This window comes from Aphis gossypii, chromosome 1, assembly GCF_020184175.1.
Source record: "Aphis gossypii isolate Hap1 chromosome 1, ASM2018417v2, whole genome shotgun sequence".
NCBI classification, from domain to species: Eukaryota; Metazoa; Arthropoda; class Insecta; order Hemiptera; family Aphididae; genus Aphis; species Aphis gossypii.
This window is the reverse complement of record NC_065530.1, coordinates 7,410,557-7,436,093: the sequence shown is the minus strand read 5'-3', so window position 1 is coordinate 7,436,093 and position 25,537 is coordinate 7,410,557. Positions and strand designations below refer to the sequence as shown.

General features: G+C 28.8%; 3 protein-coding genes across 11 annotated transcripts in view; 2 read left to right on the top strand and 1 right to left on the bottom strand.

The window, feature by feature from the left end:
• LOC114119138 (agrin-like) overlaps positions 1–3,088 on the top strand; it is a 169,375-nt gene extending 166,287 nt beyond the window's left edge. Inside the window, exons 18-26 of the mRNA XM_027980620.2 lie at positions 17–346; positions 407–584; positions 660–887; positions 984–1,156; positions 1,253–1,384; positions 1,474–1,723; positions 1,973–2,140; positions 2,290–2,531; positions 2,593–3,088. Of these exons, the coding sequence (XP_027836421.2) occupies positions 17–346; positions 407–584; positions 660–887; positions 984–1,156; positions 1,253–1,384; positions 1,474–1,723; positions 1,973–2,140; positions 2,290–2,531; positions 2,593–2,606 (1,715 nt within the window). The 3' untranslated portion in view covers positions 2,607–3,088. The remainder of the gene's footprint in view (positions 1–16; positions 347–406; positions 585–659; positions 888–983; positions 1,157–1,252; positions 1,385–1,473; positions 1,724–1,972; positions 2,141–2,289; positions 2,532–2,592) is intronic.
• Positions 1–13,550, bottom strand: part of LOC126549129 (enolase-like) — a 60,177-nt gene extending 46,627 nt beyond the window's left edge. For 4 of the 6 annotated variants that reach the window (XR_007603315.1, XM_050197664.1, XM_050197655.1 and 1 more), the window contains exons 1-2: positions 8,520–8,703; positions 8,232–8,424 (exon numbers count right to left, since the gene is read on the bottom strand). Coding sequence is in view for 3 of the 6 variants with exons in the window: in XM_050197664.1 (XP_050053621.1) it covers positions 8,232–8,424; positions 8,520–8,539 (213 nt within the window). In the remaining 3 variants the exon portion in view is untranslated. Of the gene's footprint in view, positions 1–7,314; positions 7,451–8,231; positions 8,425–8,483; positions 8,704–13,301 lie in introns of those variants that run through there. The other 2 variants (XR_007603314.1, XR_007603316.1) reach the window with 2 other exon arrangements.
• A 1,875-nt stretch (positions 13,551–15,425) lies between these two features.
• LOC126549113 (uncharacterized) lies at positions 15,426–24,254 on the top strand. Of its 4 annotated transcripts, none has more exons than XM_050197566.1 (3): positions 15,426–15,598; positions 17,024–17,255; positions 17,741–18,618. In XM_050197566.1, exons 2-3 carry the CDS (start codon positions 17,040–17,042, stop codon positions 18,506–18,508), a joined length of 984 nt encoding a protein of 327 aa, XP_050053523.1. In that variant the 5' UTR covers positions 15,426–15,598; positions 17,024–17,039; the 3' UTR covers positions 18,509–18,618. The 4 variants fall into 4 exon arrangements, with proteins under 4 accessions (XP_050053523.1, XP_050053521.1, XP_050053520.1 ...); XM_050197564.1 differs by lacking the exon at positions 17,741–18,618 and adding an exon at positions 23,377–24,254 and having other exon boundaries at positions 15,427–15,598; positions 17,037–17,255; XM_050197563.1 differs by having other exon boundaries at positions 15,427–15,598; positions 17,037–17,255.
• The last annotated feature ends 1,283 nt before the right edge of the window (positions 24,255–25,537 follow it).

Below are 25,537 nucleotides of genomic sequence, written 5' to 3'. Positions count from 1 at the left end.
TTTGTTGGTTGCGCAGACGAAAATCTCATACCTGGTACGGAAGGACCAAAATTCACCGAACCCCAAGACATAATCATATCGAAGTCAACACGGCATCTATTATTTTCTGAACTGCCAAATTTCACTTACAACACATCTGGTGGGTACGAAGTTGATATCATACCTGAAGTACAAGACCTGACAGGAAGAACGACATCAGAATCTACTGATCATGAAATATCACTATGCAATCCAAATCCGTGCCAGAACGGCGGAGAATGTGAGGTACTAGATTCCGGTGGTTTCCAGTGCCACTGCCCTACCACGTACAGTGGAACTGTTTGTTCCAATCCCGAGGAAGTTAAAGGTAAGCCACCACACACGAAACGTTTAAACGATAGTTTTCTCAACGTACTTATATTTTCAGAACATAAATCAGCTGCATTCAATGGACATTCGTACGTGCAGTTAAAAAAATTAAAAGCATACCACAGGTTTAGTTTAGAAATGGAATTTAAAAGTTTTTCGGACGATGGAATTCTTTTATACGACCAACAACAACCAGATGGATCTGGTGATTTTATTTCGATTGCAATAGTCAATAAGTAATTTTTACATTTCAGTAACTAATATAATAATACACCACCGGACGGTTACAATATTCTTTTGTTTATTTTCAGGTTTGTAGAATTCAAGTACAATCTGGGCAACGGAGCCGTAGTATTGACATCTGCACACCCGATTACGATCGGCACTCGGCATAAGATCATAGCCAAACGATATCAAAAAGACGGTCTGCTACAGTTTGAAAATTTCGAGCCAGTTCGATCAGTGTCCATGGGGTCACTGAGATCGTTAGACCTGAACGACAACGCATACATTGGATACGTACCGATTGTGCACCAAAAGTAATATACATTATACATAGAACGCATCGTCAGCACCCACGAAGAACGACAACGAAAAACCATTACAAAAATAATCGAATATTATATTTCCCACAGGATATTTGAAAACATTGGTGTCAAATCGGGACTGATCGGATGCGTGCACAGTATAAAAATAGGACGTTATTCTGTGAACTTGTTGGGATTCGAAGATGGTGATTTGGTAACAAATTCTGAAGGCGTAACGGAATGTCAAAAGGGTTGTTCAAATGGCACGTGTGCTTGTACAGGTAAAAATCGTATTACCGTGGAAAATAATTGATTAAAAAAATATTTGAAAGAAACTATTTCATTTGAATTATTATTATTATTATTATAATGTTTAGGAAATTCGTGTTACGATGACATGGCCTGTTCGTCAGAGCCCTGCAGCTTCGGATCTACTTGCGAGTCATTGCCGGGCGGCCGACACGCCTGTTTTTGTCTACCAGGATTAACCGGCGCCAACTGTGATAAATGTAAATATTTTTATTGTATTTATTTCACTTAACGTATATTAAAAATCATTTCTAATGACATTTGATACAATGATCGTTTGATTTCGCAGTCGAGTACGGTTTGACCAAATACTTTTCACCGGAATTCAACGGTAAGAACTCATTCCTTACTATACCGCTGATCGAAGACCTTCGTAGGACCACTCGCCTAGAACTATGGTTTGGAACGAAATCTGACAGTGGCTTGTTACTGTACAGTGGTCAATCGTACACGGGACAAGGAGATTTCATTTCTGTATACTTGACTGCCGGCCGAGTGAGACTCGTTTACGATTTGGGCAACGGAAAGACGAATATCACGTAAGACCACTTTATAATACGATAATAAAGTTTATTTGTAGTAGGTACTAAAGAGGTGGGTGGTGTATGCTAATTTACCTACTAAGATTTTTCTATATAAAAATGTAAAATTTATTAATAAGAATACAAAACTTAATGAGGGATGAATAAGGGTAGAATAGGTGAATTTTTCGTTCGCTGAACAAATATTCTCTATGTTTCCTGGTATATCGCCTACAATTATTATACAATGACAACGTTAAATTCTAGTACGGATGAGAAGATTGTTTTTCTACCTCAATGGAATTTACTTAAAATCAAAAGATTCGACAACCAAGCTTCCATTCAACTGAACAACGGCAACGTTACCACTATCAGCTCCAGTTCCCCACTTGTTGAGTTGAATTTAGAACTACCGTTATACATTGGTGGTGTACCGTAAGTCTGACAAACGCTAACTATTAGTTTTCAACAACATCTGCATTATGTATTATAAAATATCGTATAGATTGTTTTATTATTTGAGAAGAGACACAATTTTATTACAATATGATAGACAATTAATTGAGATGTGGTTTATTTTTCAGTGAAACTGTTCTGTTGAATCAAGAGTCGATCGCCAACAAACCTTTCGATGGTATCATACAGAGGGTGATTCTCAACGAAAAAGCGTGTAACCTATCTTCTGGTCTTAATCAGGAGGTAATACCCTATCGAGGTGCTCCTTGTGGTTACGCACCGTGTCTGAATGGCGGTACATGTTTTCCGGTTTTGTCTAGATTTTTATGCCATTGTGGTCCGAAACATTTCGGTCCGTTATGTGAACACAGTAAGTGTATTTCAACTATCTTTTCCACAATAACAACTGGTAATAATAATCAATTCCGTAGCGTATAAATCATAATCACCATCCGGAAAGCAGCTTTTGTTCTACAAAGCTACCCACTGAGCTCAATATAATCGATTCCTGGTAAATAAATATTGTATATAAAGAGAAAAGACTATTTGTTGGAGCTCAAAGATCCTCTTCGATTCAAGTTTGTATTTTCTTTAGGATTTATTATTTAGAACCGCCATTAATTTCTATGCAATTAAGTTCCTAGAAATGTTTTCTTTTATATTAAACTGTAAGTTTAAGACATACCTATAGATAATATTATGTACATTAATTGAACAATTAATTTTAGAATTAAGACTATTTTATGTACACGTTTATACTTGTAAAACAAATAAATAAATACTTTTTATTTGTGTATAAAATCATGACTACACCTATATCAAACCTATTGTTATCCGTGGCTTGTGGACAACCAACATAAAAATTTGTGCTAATAATAATGAATGTTATATACCTATAAAATAAATGATTACTACATATTGTTATTATTATTATTATTATTATTATTATTATTGATTGATTATTAATTAATATAATGTAGTCATGACAAATAAAATAAGAACCATAATATTGTGCATACGAAACATATTCTATAATATGTTTATTCGAAATCATTAAATAATTAATAACAGCGTTGTTAGATAAGTACAACATTTATTGACTCTTATTGATTTGGTAAAAAAAAGACTATGTTATTAACTTGAACTAAAAATTATTAAATATTCTAGATCTACGTTTTATTAAAAAAAAAAAAAAAAAAGGTTTTGATATTAAATTAACCATCATCTGTGCAGAATAGTGAATGCATGTTGTCTAATGAGAATAGCAACAGATTTATAATATGGTCTTATTATTGAATCAAACTTCGTTATGTACTCGTATCCGTCCTACAAATGGTCATGAACCATGATGCGCCTACAATAATACGATATAATATTTTGGTTTATTTGCAATCATTCGTCTTGGTTATATATTAGCCAAATTGTCTAACGCCGCACTAATATTATGGTGTTTTCGAATCATGACCAGCACAATAATATTATCATACGATTTTGCACCTTTGAAAAATCACGTGTTTTAACATTCAAATACTACGGTACAATAAATAGTATACATTGCGTTTTACTCGATTTTGGTGTATTATGTATATCACTGCCGTTGCAGCCCGCAGATATACACGTACCCTACCTATAGAGATTAACAATTTAAAGGTAAAATTATATTTTAATAAAGCAATCTCCTGCGGCTGTGGTAATAATGGAAACCCAAAACTAATAAAGAAAACCGTTCATAATTACCACGAAAACAGAAACATTCATGTGGCCGTATATTTATTTATTTATATTGTACATATAACATATACCTATACAGTATATACTCGTATATACTCACTTGAATAATATAAACAACTAAGAGCTTTTCGAAAACTATGCTCACACAATCTTCAACTAAGTATATAATAATATAGGCCTCTATATTATTCCCGAGGGTTATTCACAGATTTGATTTATTACAGCTATTAATTCTAAATGTATATACATCGTATATAGGTAATACTTTATGTGCCGTAGTTATTAGTCATATTTTTCGTTCGCGTGATATCAAACAAATTGTTATTAACTAATTGCTTATTATTCTTATATATTAATTACAAAATTTAACAATCGGAAAATACCCTATGTAAAGTTTTTTTACAAGCTCCGATTTCCTATCTAAACGTGTGCTGTGTATTTAGCATGTTTGGAAAGAAGTGTTGACAGAAAAAACAATACCCGTATCTACAATAATATTAACATTAGAAATTCGATAAAAGTTGATTTATCTCTCATTTCACTACTTAGCAGTATAATATTATAATTTATAAATACTCGGTGACGCTTTGCTTGACTTTGGTCTGGATATAGTGATATATTATTATTTTAAATATAAACTCGCGGTATATTTGTCACTCGTTAGTACTTAAAATATCAATTCTGAGTAGGTTTTACATTATTTTACACATAATGTAATTACAATATGAATGAACAATATTTAATAAAAAAAAAATTGGAGAAAGTTTTTCTCAATTTCCTAGAAAACGATTTTTCCATTGCTAAGGTTCACTTCTAATTTCCGATCAATTTAATAATACCCGCTAGTAATTTATGCAGTATACTTATAAGTACTACACTATATATATGTATATATAAGTAATTGTATTGCCTAAAAACTGATTTCAAGAGAAAAACATATATTATATGGAAGGAATAAATCGATTACTTCAGACATTTTACTACATTTTTATTATATTCAATAGACCGGAAATTAGACAGACGAACAATTTGTAAATTCAATCAAAAAATTGTAAGACAAACTGTGACATTTGACGGTAAAAGATTAGGAAATTTAAAGAAATAACGCCCACGCGATTTGCGATATTAGTTCGTTCATTCTTAATATTTTTTAACGGATTCAAAAATGTAATTCAAAAAATGATCATCTTGAAAATTTTAAAAACTGAATTACATAAAAATTATTTTTTAAATTTTCAAATTATTATGACTATGACATTCAATTAAAATAAATTGTTTTATGTAAAAAAAAACCACATTTAAATATATTATTATTTGTTACAGAAATTCTGTATAAGTGATACACTGATACTAGACTTTTACGACATATTAAGTACTTGTATAATGTATTCATACGTATATAATTTCGGCAAAAAAAAAAAAAAGACTCTACTTAGACGCGTAATATAATAGTCATCGGTAGGCCACCAAACTATACATCACATATTCGCATATGGGACTTTTCACATGTGTATCTACTACTTATACCCACCCATTTTCAACACTTGAGCCTAGCCAGTTCAGGTGGAATAACAAAATCATTTATTTCAACAAACTTAATGTGTGCAAATATTATTTAGCAATCGATACCTCTTAACAACAGTACAAAAAATTATATAATAATGTGAATTAATAGTGAGTGGTACCTATATGTGATTTCTTTTTTACTGGTTTGATACTTCATTATTTTGTTTAAAATTTAGGTTAGTAGATACTTAATTATAACTTAAAACCTATAAGTGTGTTAATTCATGTTTTTTCAAAGGAAGCAACATTTTAACGGGCTCTAAATAAATCAAAGATCTAAGAAAATTAATAATTTGTTGTTAAATCTATTTATGAAAGTTTATTATTCTGTGCTGATTAAGTGCCTACGTCTATACCATTACAATCCAAACACGAGACTACCGTAGATTGAAATTGATCATGTATATTCTATATTTTAGATTGTGAACGAAGTGATGAATGTGTTGGTTTTGATTGATATTGATTCAATAAGCATTCAAAAATAAATTAAGTTCAAATGAGCAATAAATGTTTTTCCAACTGAGACACCATTACAATATCTAACATTTAATTCCATCTATTCTTGAATGTACTACCTGATGATTTTGAACACGTCATATCATTTCTCAGCTGTTTCTAAATAACAGTTATGACGACTCGATTATGACAATCTTTGTCTAACACAAGTAGAGTATAGAAATGCATACACAATATTCATTGCCAAACGTTTTTTTTTTTTTTTAATTGTATACATACTGATTAATGGATTGAAATTATAATAATTCTGAAAAAATTTGAATTGTTTGTTAACATCTAAATTTGTAAGTTCCATATGTGTTAGATAAAGAAAAAGAAATGATTGGTATCAAATCCTCTTAAACATTATCTCTAAAAACTCAAAAAAAATAAGAAGTTGTAAATCCTTGCCACGCATAAGTACAGGTGTCTTAACCAACTGTACCCTCCCTAACAGTAAAAGAAAAATAATAGCTATAATAGCCAGGTTAGGTTATAGGTTACGTTAGGCGCGTAGCCAGACCAAATTTTCAGGTGCGGCAAAGTAAACGTTTTGGGAGGGCATTATATATAAAACAATGTATTTCTAATATTTTTAGGGAGGGAAAAAACTGAGTTTAGGGGCGGGGGGCAAGCCTCCCTGTGGCTACGGGCCTGAGTTGCCGGACTTGAAAGAAGTCAATAAAAAAAAAAGCGGGCAAGTGAGTACCGCTCTGCTGTACATTAGGTGCCGTATGGATCATTATTATATATTATAGGAGTGTTAAATTTGAATCCAATGATAGTTATCATTGTATACGAAAAACGATCCTGAACGAAGATGATTTGTCAGCCTAGGATATAATTTCTAGTGGTTGGTGAAAAAGGTGGTTTATGTTTTAATGGCATGAATACAACAAAATTTAAGTTCTTTTATAATAATTGTAAGTTAAACTTATGAAAAACCTTGTATTAAATTTTCAACTCTTAGCTACTTATACAAAAATTTTTATGAAATATAACTACAAAATAATTTGCAAATATTCATGGTTTTGACGAATTGTTGTCAATATTTGAACTTCAAATGCTAATAAAAAAAAATTGTGCCTATGTATTCTTATAATTTTTTAATCACTATAATAATAACTTATGAGGAACTTTGCATTAAATTTTCAAGTATTTTGATAGGGCCAAAAAGATTTTATCGACACATAAAAAAACAATTTTCAGAAAAATTGAAAATTTCAGTTGTCTATAAATAGCTCAAAAAAACTCAAAATATTTTGAAAATTAAATCAAGTAAATAATTCAAATATAAAGGATAATATACAATTAGATTCTAACAGTGTTGAAACTTTTAAGATTAATATTTAAAAACTTACTTGTCCGGTACTCAACCCAACAACTAAATCTGCAATGAATGTATCTTCTGTCTCCTGTTCACTTGTAGTGAATTTATTTAAAATTCGTAAGATGATTGTATATTAAAATTAAAATTGTTTGTTTATATTATAAAACCTAAACATTAATACAAGAAAGAGGTAGGTAAAGTTTTTCACATGTAGAATGATCTGACGTATAAATTCCTGACAGCTCCTCTTGATTTACTCAGCGTAGTATAGAATAATATATTACTCTGTGCATCAATTATTACGGCAATAATAAAACTATAAATGACCAATTACACGTCAAAGGTATCATCATGACGTAATAGTGGCACTAGGTGAGATATGGTAGCCAGTCATTGTCAATATACGGAATCTTTCTTTCAAGAGTAGTTACTTAAATACTTAAATATATTATTAATAATAAAACCTTATAAACTCAAACTACATACTTATAAGCTTTTTAATAAAAATCTTAACCAACTTCAAAATTTTTATTATTAAATTAAACCAGAATTTTAAGAGATTGTAGGAACTAGGAAGTATCTTTTTAAATGAAATTAAGTACATAAAATATTAAAATTTAAAAAAATCACCAGTCAGCTTCAGGAAAATTTTAATTTGGAAGTTTTAATATTTTATAAGTATTAAACTTAATAGGATAATTCATTCTTACATTAAAATCAACAAAGATAAATGTTAACAGCAGAATATAATTGTATTTAATACAATGAAATTATAAAATACCTAGGTAGCGACAATTTTGATCACGCGATATTTTACCGACAATATTTTGTTGACACATGTCAAATAAATGACCTTTTAAAAATTATATGGAATTGAGATCTGATTCCTTTTATAATATAAATGAGTGAAATGACTAATTTAATAAAGTTACAAATATATGTAGGTACCTGGATGTTAGTAGATGCTGTAAGTGTAGTCCATGCTTTCCAATGGTCTTGATCAAAAGGATCTTTAATAGAGATTATCAGAAATTCTTTAATGAATTCTTTGTACAATTCAATTAAAGCTTCAGTTGAAATACTTAGAGTTTTGTCTTTGCTGTCAGACTTGTTTTTAAAATCTAAGTCGTACTTTCCAACACTGCAATAACAATTAAGGTTATTCAAATAATAATGATTAATAACCATATTATTTATAACTTAAGATATTATAAAATATGGTAGGTATGGTAGTACACTTCAGTTCCAATTTTCATGGCTACAATGATAGAATATGCTCTTATTTATAAAAATGTATTTAAAATAAAGTTAAATACAGAAAATGAAATAGTCGAATACTTTTTTCAGCTTTGCTTAAGTTATTTGAGTGGTGTTATTAAAAATTAAAAAGTATGAACATAAAATTGAACGAGCTTTAATCTAAGAAATAGGCGTGTCGTCGTAACAAGAAAAAATGTTTAGTAAAATTATTAAATGAAAGAATGTTCAGACCATAGAGTACCTAATATAGAGAAGCCGTTGTATTTTATCGTGAAACGCAAGTAGACTCCGGACAGGCTAGCCACTTTTAGAAGAAAAAAATTATAATATATAATGATGTGTAATAATTCTATTATTATTAAACCAAATTAATAGATAATATTTAAGACAACATATTATTTTAAATACACTGTTGGTAAAGGAATATAAAATTAAATATTTAGAATGGGCAGTGGTGTTAATATTGTATATTGTCTTACACGCTGATTGCTCATAATTTATAATATATATGATTGCTACATAGAAAATAAAATATTACAAATCTTTACTTAAATTTAAAAATTTTTACCTATGTGCTATTATATTTGTAAAAAAATTTAAAAAAATTTAAATACCTAATTTACTGATTAAAAAAATACAAAATAGGTACATTGAAATATGTAGATAAATAATTATTAAACATTTTTTTTTTTAATATTACAGGTACTTAAATAAAAAAAGTCAATATAAAATTATGTATACACATAAATCAGTGCCCTATAGTAATGATATTAACAAAAACTACAATACAAATCCAGTACATAAGTACCTAACAGTAAAGAATTAAAGATTTCAGTTTTCTCAATTTATTTTGCCAATATTATTTATCACGAGGATTAGCATCATACTACAACTAGGTAGGTACACTATTAGTAAAATCATGGCCGTATTCAAAGGGGGGGTTTTCAGGGTTCAAACCCCCCCCGAAATGTCATACAAATATTTTTATTGACTTTCCTCGATAATCCTAAAAATCGCGTAAATTAAAAAAAATATATCTAAATCTATATATATATTTTTAATTAACTATAAATAGAATGTAATTATAATAAATATGTGACGTTATCGTATCGTCTACCGAAGTTTATAGATACAACAATGAATGAATGTTTCGTGACAAGTGTAATTTCGTTATTTTTAGTATTCTTTTATTTCGTTTATGTAACTTATCAGAAGACGTTGTCCGTTGATAATTTTTAATTCTAACTGGTAGACGGCCAGACGGGTATATATTATTTCTTCATTTGCATTTCAGACATCACTGTACAAGGCGAAAATCAGTAAGTGTTTCTACTAATATTATACTATTTTCTACTATTGGAGACCGACTATTTTTATTTTGTTTTTGCGTTCGAGACAAGAACCGTGTTTAATGCGGTTATTATAATATTAATAACATAATAATAATAATTATTATTTGTTTTTGTTATTATTATACTAATATACTGTACTGTGTTTAGTATATTATTATTACGTTGAGGACGAGCATCGTCTTTAGAACGGTATGTACAAAAAATTGCTTAGTACATCGATATATTGTCGAAATGACCGTTTGTATTTGTTCAATAATCGTACGACGTTATACGCGATGCTCGTCCCCGACGTAATCACATGCTATAAATAGTATATCATGAGCTTAATCTTATAACAGAGACCGCATATAAAACTGTATTTGTCTTCAATGTGTTTTAATGATTAAAATGTTATTTTATTAGAATAAATCAATAAAATCATAGTTTGTTTATTTAAACCAGTTTTTATACTGGGCCATAGATTTAACTATGTTAGTGTAATATTATTAATAATATAAGTAGGTAAAATAGAACATTTTTGGATTTGATGATAAACATGTTTTCAATCAATTATTTTTAAGTATATTTTTTTATAGAATGAGTACACATTTTTTTAGTATATTTTTGGATCTAAATATATGATATTTAATCCTACCTAAACTGTTTTTTTTTTAATAATTGATAACTTCAAAATAAAATTAAAAATCCTTTTTTTTAATAGTTGATGTAAGATATATTTTTTTTTTTTTAGTATTTATTAACTGAGAATTTATGTATGAAAATGAAACGAGTTCAAAAACAGTTGAGTATTTCAGCATTTACCAAAATAAAAATAAATAAAACTGACAACCCTACATCTGAAAATGTATCAATTGACCAAGCTAACTTATCAGAACAACCTACTATTAGTAAAAATGATACTGATAATCACAACATTGCTTTGACTCCTAATTCTAATAATAGTATGTCTAATGATTCCGATAAGACTCTCACAGCTGCGGAGAATGATATTGGTAATTATGTGCATAATTTAGAAATTGATGATTTAAAAAAAGAAGAACTTTTAAAAACTCCATGGATACCGCATTCGACGTATATTTTCCCTGTTAAAACCAAAAGAAATTTACGATTTCAATTATCTTGGATAAAACGATTTCCATGGCTAAGTTATTCACAAATTTTCGAAGGAGCATTTTGTAGACCATGCGTTTTGTTTGCTCGAGAAAAAGGAGGTAAAGGTGGCCATCAACAATTAGGTGCACTTGTTTCTAAAGAGTATGCTAATTGGAAAAATGCCCTGCAAGATTTTCAATTACATGCTAGTACGTCATATCACAAATTGTGTGTTGAAAAATCTGATAGTTTTTTAAAAGTGAACGAAGGAAGATCTAAAAATATAACTGAGCAACTTAGTATTGAACGTTCTAGACAAATAGAACAAAATAGAAAAATTTTACTTTCTGTTATAAAAACAATAATTCTTTGTAGTAAGCAAGAAATTGCTCTCCGAGGTTCAAACGATTTTGGAAATGTAATGAACATAAATACTTTTAATGACGGAAATTTCAGAGCACTTTTACGCTTTCGTGTAGATTCTGGTGACACTATTCTAGAAGAACATTTGAAAAATGGTCCAAAAAATTCTTTGTATACTAGTCCTGGAATTCAAAATGGGATAATTTCGATTTGTGGTGATATAATTAAGTCAAAAATAATTCAAAGAGTTAATGCTGCCGAGTGCTTTTCTGTGTTAGCAGACGAAACTACAGACATTGGAAGAATTGAGCAAATGTCCATATGTTTGCGTTATTATGATGAAGGCGATAAGAAAATTCGTGAAGACTTTTTAGAATTTACACCTGCTGTTGATCTTACTGGAAAAGGACTAGCAACTTTAATAATGAGTAGTTTGCAAAATAACGGCATTAACTGCCAGTTTCTAGTTGGTCAAGGCTACGACGGTGCCTCTGCAATGAGTGGTTATTTACATGGTGCTCAAGACATAATAAAAAAGACTTCCCCATGGCTCTTATGTACACTGCAGTGCTCATCACTCAATCTTGCGTTGGCAAACGCCAGTTCATTGCCCACAATAAGAAACTGTATTAGCACCATTCAAACTGTCGGAACATTTTTTCGCTCTTCTGCTCAACGTAGTGAAGTATTAAGAATATCTATCATCGAAACTCTTCCACAGGCAAGACATAGCACGTTAGTGGCATTATGTGAAACACGCTGGGTTTACAAGCATGAAAGTGTCTTGCGATTCAAAGAACTATATCCAGCCATTATTGTTGCATTAGAAAAATTAGAATCTTCAATAAATAAAGAAACAGCTCAAAAGTCTTGTCAGTTATTAAGTTCAATTAAAGACGCTAAATTTGTTATACCTCTCATAATAATTGAAAATATTTTTTCCTATACATTAACATTGTGTAAACAGTTACAGACAATAAATGCTGATTTGGTCGAAGCATGTAATCATGTAGATGATGTGGTAGCAATTTTGGACGAAATGAGAGAAAATAACAATAATCATTTTTCAGACATGTTTTCCGTTGCTGCAATAATGATGAATAAAAATAAAGAAGAAATAGATTTTCCTCGTTTTGCTAATAGACAAACACAGCGTAATAATGTGCCCGCTAATAGCTCTGAAGAGTATTACAAACTTAACATTTTTTTGCCATTTCTTGACCATATAAGAATACAGCTTTCTGATAGATTTCAGAAACACAAATTTTTAATAAAATCATTACAACAAATTATTCCGAGTAAATGTATACATTCCACTACTGAAGAAATGAATGACTGTGTACAGTTTTATTCCCGGATATTGACAGAACCTACTGTTTTCAAAGCTGAATTTTCAATATGGAAATCAAAGTGGCTTAAAGAAGAGTTACGCCCTAATACAGCAATTGAAGCGCTTGATAATTGTAACATACTTTTGTTTCCAAACATATGGAAACTTTTACAAGTCTTAGCCACTATACCTATGTCAACAGCGACACCAGAAAGAACATTTTCTTCTTTAAAAAGATTGAAAACGTATCTTAGGAACTCGACTGGTGAAACTCGTCTCAACGGATTAGCATTAATGTCGATACACAGGGAAATAAATGTTGATCCAGAAGAGGTGCTAAATCGGTTTGCAAAACAGCCGAGGAGAATGATGTTACTTTAAAAATTTTGGTTTGTTGTAAATTTAATAAAAAAAATGTGTTAAATACAGTATAAATAAAAATAAAAACTTATATATTTGGAATAATGAGGTTAATTTATTCTTGTATTATTGGTACCTTAAACAATGATATATGGTTATATTAAATTAAAATTCTTAAAAATGTTTTTGTAGTTTTATATTATAATGAAACCCCCCCCAAAAATAAATCCTGGATACGGCCATGAGTAAAATATTACTTACTGAAAATGTTTAAAAGTGTTGTTAAGTCCAGCAGTCAAAGGTAGTAACGAACATTGCTAACTTTTGAAACTATATTATATTACAGTAAGTTGTAGGTACCAGGCACATATGAATAATTAAATATTATAATAAATCACAGACTACTTAGTTCGTGTAATAAATTAATAATTAAAATTACAACAGCCAATAACATAAACTTTTGTCAAAAAAAGTCTGAGTAATTTTTTTATTAACTACATAGAGTACAGACTACAGACAGTTAACACTCGCTTCGCAATTCGTCATTCAGTCAATTATGGTTACATAGAAGACTTTTTTTTATAGAAACCGCGCGTGTGATAGTGTGTGTAGTGGCGTAGACGACTCGACGCCCCGACGGTCGCGGCTATACGTTATACGGTTTTTTCAACGATAAATCGTAAAAACATTATAATAATCATAATAATATATTATATTATATTATGTTTAAATATTCGTTAATATTTCCATATTGGTGTATTATAATTATAATTTTATACGATCGACGTCGATCGCAGATAAGACTAAAGTTTAAAATCAACTATTTTTTTCGTTGCCAAATTTACAAACACATTTTAACAATTTAACAACTTAGTAATGCATTATTTGATTTAGAAAAACATTTATTTTATGTTCAATTATAATAGTAAAATACCTATACCGACCCAATATTTAATAAAAATGTAAATGCATTTCACTTGACTTCATATACAGATGAAAACTACTTGTGTATGATAAAATTAGTTAGCTATAACATTTTAAATTTCGTAGTAGACAAAGATATTATATGAATAAATAGCACTTGTCACAAAAGTAAAAGTATATAATATATTATAATATTATATGTACAATAAACCCTAGATACACTTATAAAAAAAAATAATAGTACAAGTTATACGTGCATTCGTTTTACTCACATTTTTCTCGGTAAGTTAACACTTAGTAACAAAAATAATAGATATAATATGGTGACTCTCAATTATAAAGCGATTCTCAAACAGAAAATGATTAAGAAATAATCAAATTTAATGTTACCTTTTCAGTTGAAGAATGGAATAAAATCCTTTCAAAATGAAACGAAAATATTCACAAAAAAAACTATTTTATCCTAACATTATTTTAGTTAAAAAATATTTTACCTAACCGTATTTTAATATTTTTTCTAGGGCTTGAAACAGAAAAAAAATTTTCCGATTTTGGCTTCTGTTTCGGGTATCGATATTTATTTTTTCGATTAAGTACTGGTATATGATATTGATCACTATACTGGTTGAAAATACTCAACTATTTTACTGTACAGTTAAATGACAAAACCGAAAGTGTATCGCACATTAACACACCCAAAGAGACTTTTTAATTTTATGAATGGGTCAGTCCAGTGGCGATTCTAGCATATGGTCATTGTTAACAGTTACCATTCCAAAATTTCTGGTGTCCCTTATTTTAAAAATTACAATAATTAATTTTTGTCATATCATTAATTCATTTTGATTATAAGCTTCACTATTGAATTGGAAAATAAATAAATCATTTAGTTATTTTTTTCATCGCTTGAAAGCATATAAGTATCAATATTCTATAATACGTAATTTGACGGTCCGGGACTTAACGTTTATTTTCCATATATTTTGATGGTCCATGCGTTTAGACTTACGGTTTACCTATCTCCATAATGTAATGGTCCGTGATGTTTCGTTCCGAATATTGACAGTTTGTAATGATTCTACGATCCGTTCGATTATTTTCCATGATTTTACATGGGTCCCGGAAAGTAGAAAACAAAATCAAAATAAATTTGTTTTAAAAAAAAAACAACAACAACTCAAAGAATTCTTCTTTTAATAAAGATTTATGTTATGCTTAATTCAATTAATTCAATCACCTAAAGTAAAATACGTATAAAGATTAACTTATAACTAATTATTTATTATCGTATATCTATGTTTTAAATTAAATTTATATATTATAAACAATGCATTGATGCACACAACATGAACATATGTTATTTTTTTGTTAAACAATATTTTAATACGCTGGCTTAAATGTATGTTGACGATTTTCACATAATAAAACAATTTGTTTATTTATAACGAAGAAACTAAATAATATAAAGATTTTATAATTCATACTTGCATTTCAATTTTGACGTGGTATTCATAAAATATAATTTTGATTAACAATATTTAATTCGAGTATCTATTTTACATTGATTATTAAAAGTTTGTGGAATTTATCAATCCTATTCTAATAGTAAGCAATATTGGACAATTCTTTAAATTGTAAGTATATATTTAATTATTTCGAGAGTGTGTTTTTCAATGCATTTAGACTTTACGTAATTTGATATTCCGTAAATATACGGTTTATCTATCTCCGTAATTTAACGGTCCATGATGTTTCGTTCCGTATATTTACAGTTAATAATTCTACGGATCGCTCTATTATTTTCCGTGATTTTACATGCGTCCCGGAAAGTAGAAAACAAAAACAAAATAAAAATAAATTTGTTTTAAAAAAAACACAACAACTCAAAGAAGTCTTTTTTTAATAAATATTTATGTTATGCTTAGTTCGATTATTTCAATTACCTAAAGTTAAATACGTATAAAGCTTAACTTGTAACTAATTAATAAATTAATTACTATCGTGTATGTTTTAAATTAAATTTATAAATTACTAGCTGACCCGACACGGCGTTAACCGTGTGTTACTTTCTTTTTTTGCATTTTCGTATGCTGTGTGTTAGTTTTTAATTTAATTGTATTGATATTGCTAATATTACGTCGAATTCACAATTTAATTTTATGTGTGTGGGTGTTTTAATTGTTATAAAACTATTAGCTTCAATGGAAACATACATTTATAGGCCGTGAATATTATTATATTTTTTTTTATTATTATTAACACCTCCTTATGAACTACATTGGTTGTTCTTTCACTTGCGGCCAGAATGACTAAATGTAAATGTATCAACACATAAATCAGGTTGTTATAGTAACAATTTTATAAACAAAAATTATAAACGTAAAATTCCATCATAAATCACAAAATCCCCAATAGAGTAACCCTTTAAAATGCGAATTTTGAAAAATTCTTAATTAGTGCGCCGCTACATTGCTTAAGGAACCTCTGTACAAAATGTGAGGTCTCTATACCCAGCGGTTTGGCCTGGGCGTTGATGAGTGAATCTGAGCGGTCTCCTATATGTATCTAAATAAACAATTAATAGATGCTCACAATATGTTACTATGTTATTGTTTTGTTTACTAATATTTTAATGCGCTGGCTTAAATCCATGTTGACGATTTTCACATAATAATACATTTTGTTTATTTATGACTAAGAGACTAGACAATATAAAGATTTCATAATTTATAATTGCATTTCACATTTGACGAGATATTCATAAAATATAATTTTGATTAATCATATTTAATTCGAGTATCTACTTTTCATTGTTTATTAAAAGTTTGTGGCGTTTATTAATCCTATTCTAATAGTAAGCAATATTAGACAATTGTTTAAATTGTGAGTATATATTTAATTATTTCAAGAATGTGTTTTTCAAAAATCAAACTCGCCTAGATATGATTTATTACGTTAATCATTTATACAGAGATAATTACTAAAATGTATTATTTAATTTTATACTTTTTTTCAATTAAATCGAAAATTGTATTTGTTTGAATGTGGCATTTCAATAGTCTTGATTTATAGAAGATGAAGTTTTGGAATTCGTATCCAAAAGCAGGGACGTGGTTGGCAGCATCGTGTATGTTTATTCAACGGTTCTTAGAAATCGTTTCTATATTCCTACAAGACAACCCACACGTCATCATGTGTCTCACAGTCTCGTTTATGACTAGCTGGACAATAATATTATATTCCACGACCAACATTTGGCTGCTATACGTGGCACGTCTGTTCGCCGGATCCGTGAGTATATCTAACATAATATCTAATATAAATTATAGAGTGTAATATTGAATACAACTCTTGACAATACTACAATTTCAAAATATACACTTGTACACACTCAATGGTGAATACTGTAATTTTTTGAGGCATTTGATACATTTTACTTTGATGCGCTATCCGTATAAAAATTAATAACTATTTATGTAGGTAATGTGATGTAATAATATTATGAAAAAGAATTTTTTTTTTTTAATAAACACACGCAAGCATCGATATTGTATACCCGAATCGCCGTATTATATTTTTCTATTTTTTATTATGTATTTTCGTTTGTTATTTTATATTTTTATAATAACTATAATAATATGATCACAATAACATTAGCTATCAAAATAATATTTTGTATTTTATAAAACCATATACATTGTTAAAGGCAAAATTAATAGTATAAGTATAAAGTTTGGATATCTTACTTAAGTTATATTAAATAATTTACGTCACAGGTCATATTAATTTTCACGTCTTCATTACCGGTGGAAATGGTCGGTCGGCGAGAACTTTTATTGATATCCGATTTCGTCATGGGCCTGTGTCTCGGCACTCTGGGCTTTTATTTTTGGCTGCAGGGACATGACGTTGACGTCTCATCGTACAACCTTTTACCGTTTATCAGTCTCGGAACGTACATTTTTATGTGCACACTGGGATCCGATCCAATACCAAGAATTATGATCAGGAAAGTGCTCCATCCAGAACTCATACGTTTTGCGATCGGAATCGTGTGCTTGTGCGCTTCACTCGTCCAACTCTGCGTCGATGAGCTCACGGACATGGAGACTGTTAAACGTCGTTTCGCCGCCGTTTTTCCGCGGTCGGGCGTTCCGGACTCACCCAAGTCGCTCGAAGTCGCTGTCGCCGACGCGCCTCGGAAAATTGACGAGCGCCTCCCGGCGCTCGAGGACGCCGTCCGGTCACTTTCGGCCGAGTTCGCGCCATTCACGTTTAACCACGTGCTACCAAATCGCGCGCCAACGGTTCAACCACCAACAAGTCGCGCACCGCCAATTGACACTTTTGCACCAACCCGTACAGTCCAAAATTCGTGGTGTTACTACCACACTCGGTTCGGTAAAGACGCGCGAAAGTGCTCTAGCGACCTTTGTACGTTTTATCCCAAAATATCGACTAAAAATAAAACATTTAAGAAGTCATATACGTCTCATAACCCATCAAAACTTAACTACCGATACAATACTTGGACAGATTTTTAGAATTCTCAGACTTAAAAATACTTTTCCATGTTTTACTTCTTTAATATTAAATTGATATCTATATTGTAAATTGTTATATTAATAAAACAAATCTTATCAAGAAAATATAATTTTTAACTTTGTTTGTTAACTGTGAAAGGTCAAATTTTAAGTTCAAAATTCAATATAATATACTGATTCTAAGGTGAAGGAAAAAGAATTTAGCTTTAAACATTTTTTTTTCAATATTTATCTATTCAAGATTTTCAATGAAAACGGGAGCATATTGATACATATCCGTTCAATTTCAAACATTTAAGAAGTTAAATACCTGATGTACTTCAATAAACACAAAATTTTTCTTCTCGAAAATCTTGATTGTTCGTGATTATATTATCAGGATGGAAGGAAAATAATATTTATAGAAATGAAATGAATGAGTAAAAGATAAATATTAAAATTTAAAATACAAATATGCACAGTATTTAGGTTAATTGTTATTTAATATATATTATTACGTTTTTTTCCTGAAGATAACTCAATTACCCACATAGAAAAATAACAAATTTTAAAATGCTTATAATATTTTATTAAATATGAATATGTTTTTAAAACAACTTGAGATGATCTCCATAACAAATAAATTTGTTTTTAAGATGTTTTGTAATCATATTTTAGCCGGTTGTTTGATATTTTATATATGTATTAAAAATCAATTTTAATAACATTTCAATATATTTTTAAAATATCATATTATTTATAAAAATATATTTAAAAACATTTCATAGTTTTATGATTTTGATTTTAAAAATATCATGAAAATATCATTTATTAGTCTTTTCAAATATTCGATGATATATTTTTATAAATATTAATTATTAAAAAATGTTTATTTTTAATTGGCTAAAATAAAATTGTATATACTTAAGATATATTTAATATTTTTTTAATTTTAAATATATTTCAGCATATACATTACACTATTAATATTCAATAATACAATTTAAGTAATTCAAATATTATGATATAAAAGTATAAAACTAAATATTTAGTTTAACTTAAATACAAGGGTTATACTGATAAGTAAATTAAAAAATATAAATATTAATGATAATACAAATCTATAAAAAAAATATGCCGGATTAAATTATGTTTGATCGTTCTAAAATGTACTATGATTGGTATGAATAAAATCATTAAGATATTATGCAACTACACTTGGGAGAGATAAATTCAAAAATTAACTACTTATAATAATTAAAAATATAAAATTAATTAATTAAAAAATATTCATATTTATATTATATGCCTGTTGAGAACTTGGAATATAAATGTTATCTTTATCATAGTTCTCATCTTCAATAGTTTTTTCATGATTAATGTCCACTAAAAATAATATACAAAATAGAACAAATAATTATCTATATTATAATTGCAAGCACCATTATGTCATATGTAAATATCAGAGCAAGTATAATAGCTCTTAGTTTATTACTTAAAGTGGTAAAAACATCACCCTTAAAATTAATGTAGGGTTGATAATATTGCTATAGTTTTTGATTATATTATTGATATATAAGTATATAACATGGACTGAGTGAAGTCCATATTTCATTGGTCGTTGCATGGTTGAAATAATTAGATTATTAGAAATTATCGATACATTATTCAACTGAATTTTTCAATTCTTTATCTCCTTCAGGGACTCCACTACACAAATGAATTCTAAACGTAGGAAATCCTATAGTTTTACTTCATAACTCAAGTGCACTAAATTATGCAACAGTACAAGATTACAAATAAAATCTTTAAAAAATTGTCTGCTTGAATGTATAATCCTTACCGGCCGGGGAGCTGGGAAGACGGCTTTGCTTCCTAGAATACCAATCACAACAATCAATGCAACGGCTATTAAAAAAGCACAGGGTCAAACATTTAATGTTGTAGGTTTAGACCTAACCGACAACCGTCCAGTGTTTTTACCATGGTCAATTGTACCTTAGAATAATTATACGTAGCTCTGTCACGTGTCATATGCAAACAAGATCTATTTGTGCTGGCCCCAGAAGGTCGTGGTGTATCCAGAAATATTTAATGCTAAGACAAATTGATATAGGTAATTGAAAAAAATTATATATAAATCATACATCATAACAAAACGAATGTATTCCACACTTATATATAAAATTTACTGCAAACATTAATCAAATTAAATATCTGATATAATTCATATTAAAGTCTTCACATATTCCTAAACACATATTATAAATGTACTGAAATCTAGCAATAGCAAAGCATTGCCGGGTCAGCTAGTTATATTATACATGCATACAATTTGCATAATATATATATAATTTTATGAACATAGACGGTTCCAAATCCAAAATCAATAAAAAATTTAATTAATTTAATCTTGCCACCGTGTTTGATTTTAAATATTACCTGGACTGAGTGACTCGATATCTCTATATCAATATCTCAATATATACTAATAAAGATTTATTTTAATATGCTTAGTTCAATTATTTCAATCACACAAAGTTAAATATGTACAAGGCTTAACTTGTAACTTATTATTTATCATCGTGTATCTATGTTTTAAATTAAATTTATATATTATAAACAATTCATAGATGCACACAATATGTTACTATGTTATTTCTATGTTACGCAATATTTTAATACGCTGGCTTAAATGGATGTTGACGATTTTCACATAATAATACATTTTGTTTATTTATAACTAACGGACTAGATAATATAAAGATTTCATAATTTATATTTGCATTTCACATTTGACGAGATATTCATAAAATATAATTTTGATTAATCATATTTAATTCGAGTATCTACTTTTCATTGTTTATTAAAAGTTTGTGGCATTTATCAAACCTATTCTAAAAGCAAGTAGGTAATATTGAACAATTGTTTAAATTGTGAGTATATATTTAATTATTTCAAGAGTGTGTTTTTCAAAATTCAAACTCGCCTAGGTAAATGGTTTATTACGTTAATCATTTACACAGAGATAATTACTAAAATGTATTATTTAATTTTATACTTTTTTTCAATTAAATCGAAAATTGTATTTGTTTGAAGGTGCCATTTCAATAGTCTTGAATTATCCAAGATGAAGTTTTGGAATTCCGTTCCAAAAGCAGGGACATGGTCGGCAGCATCATGTTTGTTTATTCAACGGTTCTTAGAAATCGTGTCTATATTCCTTCTAGACAACCAACATGTCATCATGTGTCTCACCGTCTCGTTCATGACTAGCTGGACGATAATATTATATTCCACGACCGACGTTTGGCTGCTATACGTGACACGTCTGATCGCTGGAATCTGTAAGTATATCTAACGGGCAACTGTCCATACCTTTAAACGGCAGGAAGACGAAATTTACACTTATTGATTTTTTATTCCGAATATAAAATACTAATCGTAATATAGTCTGCAGTACTGACGTCATAAGCCAATAAGAAGTAACTCCAAAAATCTTAGTTTTCAGGAAAGGATAAAACAGTTTTTCGACACTAAATTAAGCCGTAAGGTAAAAATAATAATTTTTTAAACATTAAAGTGATGGTATATTATTGTATTTTTATGAGGAAAATATTGAACACAAAAAAGAAGTTGTTTGATAATTTTTTATGGGTTTAAATGGACTTTCTGCATTTTGTCTTATACAAGTCAGAAGAAAAAAAAAGCAAAAAGTAAATTTTTATTAGGATTTACTGCTTAATTCCCTCTGATTATGGGCATCATGACCTGTTTAAATTGTATGTTAGAATTATTTATTTTTATAATCAGTATAGGTTTTTCTTAGAGTTCAGTTTTTTCAATCTGATATTTATTTTTAAAATTTATTTACATAAATTAATAACTTAAACATAGAAAAATGTAGCACTTTGAAAATATAATGATGCATTACTACGGTTAAATTGGAATTTTTTTTTTTTAATTAATAATATATTATTCCTTATCAAGTTATCTTTAGCCCTGTAACATTATTGTTTAAATATTGATTCCATTTTCGGATAAATGTAAATATTAAACCAGAAATTCTAATTTTATAGGACATACTGCTTTGAGAATACAATAATAATCCCTAAAATCAGTAATTCCAGATAACTTACTGGAAATTACTGCTTTTTGTTCTAGTATATAGACATACTGCTTATTTTCTTCTTATTTTAATAAATTCATGTACAATGTACATGCTGCCTTTTTTGTTATTTTCTTATCAATTTATATGAACTTCTAATGAGAAAAACATGTATTTTCTTTAAGGGAATCGACAGAGAGTAAAAATACCTATCGATACACTTAAAAAAAAACGATTTTTGCAAAAATGGAGTTCCTGCTTAGTGGCTTATGACGGCAGAGTAGTGGAAAATTTATTTATATTCTTGATAATAGGTCCATTTCAATAAATTATTGCGTGTAATGTTGAATACAACTCTTGACAATACTACAATTTCAAAATATACACTTGTACACACTCAATGGTGAATACTGTAATTTTTTGAGGCATTTGATACATTTTACTTTGATGCGCTATCCGTATAAAAATTAATAACTATTTATGTAGGTAATGTGATGTAATAATATTATGAAAAAGAATTTTTTTTTTTAATAAACACACGCAAGCATCGATATTGTATACCCGAATCGCCGTGTTATATTTTTCTATTTTTTATTATGTATTTTCGTTTGTTATTTTATATTTTTATAATAACTATAATAATATGATCACAATAACATTAGCTATCAAAATAATATTTTGTATTTTATAAAATCATATACATTGTTAAAGGCAAAATTAATAGTATAAGTATAAAGTTTGGATATCTTACTTAAGTTATATTAAATAATTTACGTCACAGGTCATATTAATTTTCACGTCTTCATTACCGGTGGAAATGGTCGGTCGGCGAGAACTTTTATTGATATCCGATTTCGTCATGGGCCTGTGTCTCGGCACTCTGGGCTTTTATTTTTGGCTGCAGGGACATGACGTTGACGTCTCATCGTACAACCTTTTACCGTTTATCAGTCTCGGAACGTACATTTTTATGTGCACACTGGGATCCGATCCAATACCAAGAATTATGATCAGGAAAGTGCTCCATCCAGAACTCATACGTTTTGCGATCGGAATCGTGTGCTTGTGCGCTTCACTCGTCCAACTCTGCGTCGATGAGCTCACGGACATGGAGACTGTTAAACGTCGTTTCGCCGCCGTTTTTCCGCGGTCGGGCGTTCCGGACTCACCCAAGTCGCTCGAAGTCGCTGTCGCCGACGCGCCTCGGAAAATTGACGAGCGCCTCCCGGCGCTCGAGGACGCCGTCCGGTCACTTTCGGCCGAGTTCGCGCCATTCACGTTTAACCACGTGCTACCAAATCGCGCGCCAACGGTTCAACCACCAACAAGTCGCGCACCGCCAATTGACACTTTTGCACCAACCCGTACAGTCCAAAATTCGTGGTGTTACTACCACACTCGGTTCGGTAAAGACGCGCGAAAGTGCTCTAGCGACCTTTGTACGTTTTATCCCAAAATATCGACTAAAAATAAAACATTTAAGAAGTCATATACGTCTCATAACCCATCAAAACTTAACTACCGATACAATACTTGGACAGATTTTTAGAATTCTCAGACTTAAAAATACTTTTCCATGTTTTACTTCTTTAATATTAAATTGATATCTATATTGTAAATTGTTATATTAATAAAACAAATCTTATCAAGAAAATATAATTTTTAACTTTGTTTGTTAACTGTGAAAGGTCAAATTTTAAGTTCAAAATTCAATATAATATACTGATTCTAAGGTGAAGGAAAAAGAAATTTAGCTTTAAACATTTTTTTTTCAATATTTATCTATTCAAGATTTTCAATGAAAACGGGAGCATATTGATACATATCCGTTCAATTTCAAACATTTAAGAAGTTAAATACCTGATGTACTTCAATAAACACAAAATTTTTCTTCTCGAAAATCTTGATTGTTCGTGATTATATTATCAGGATGGAAGGAAAATAATATTTATAGAAATGAAATGAATGAGTAAAAGATAAATATTAAAATTTAAAATACAAATATGCACAGTATTTAGGTTAATTGTTATTTAATATATATTATTACGTTTTTTTCCTGAAGATAACTCAATTACCCACATAGAAAAATAACAAATTTTAAAATGCTTATAATATTTTATTAAATATGAATATGTTTTTAAAACAACTTGAGATGATCTCCATAACAAATAAATTTGTTTTTAAGATGTTTTGTAATCATATTTTAGCCGGTTGTTTGATATTTTATATATGTATTAAAAATCAATTTTAATAACATTTCAATATATTTTTAAAATATCATATTATTTATAAAAATATATTTTAAAAACATTTCATAGTTTTATAATTTTGATTTAAAAATATCATGAAATATCATTTTATTATAGTCTTTTCAAATATTCGATGATTTATTTTTATAAATATTAATTATTAAAAAATGTTTATTTTTAATTGGCTAAAATAAAATTGTATATACTTAAGATATATTTAATATTTTTTTAATTTTAAATATATTTCAGCATATACATTACACTATTAATATTCAATAATACAATTTAAGTAATTCAAATATTATGATATAAAAGTATAAAACTAAATATTTAGTTTACCTTAAATACAAGGGTTATACTGATAAGTAAATTAAAAAATATAAATATTAATGATAATACAAATCTATAAAAAAAATATGCCGGATTAAATTATGTTTGATCGTTCTAAAATGTACTATGATTGGTATGAATAAAATCATTAAGATATTATGCAACTACACTTGGGAGAGATAAATTCAAAAATTAACTACTTATAATAATTAAAAATATAAAATTAATTAATTAAAAAATATTCATATTTATATTATATGCCTGTTGAGAACTTGGAATATAAATGTTATCTTTATCATAGTTCTCATCTTCAATAGTTTTTTCATGATTAATGTCCACTAAAAATAATATACAAAATAGAAC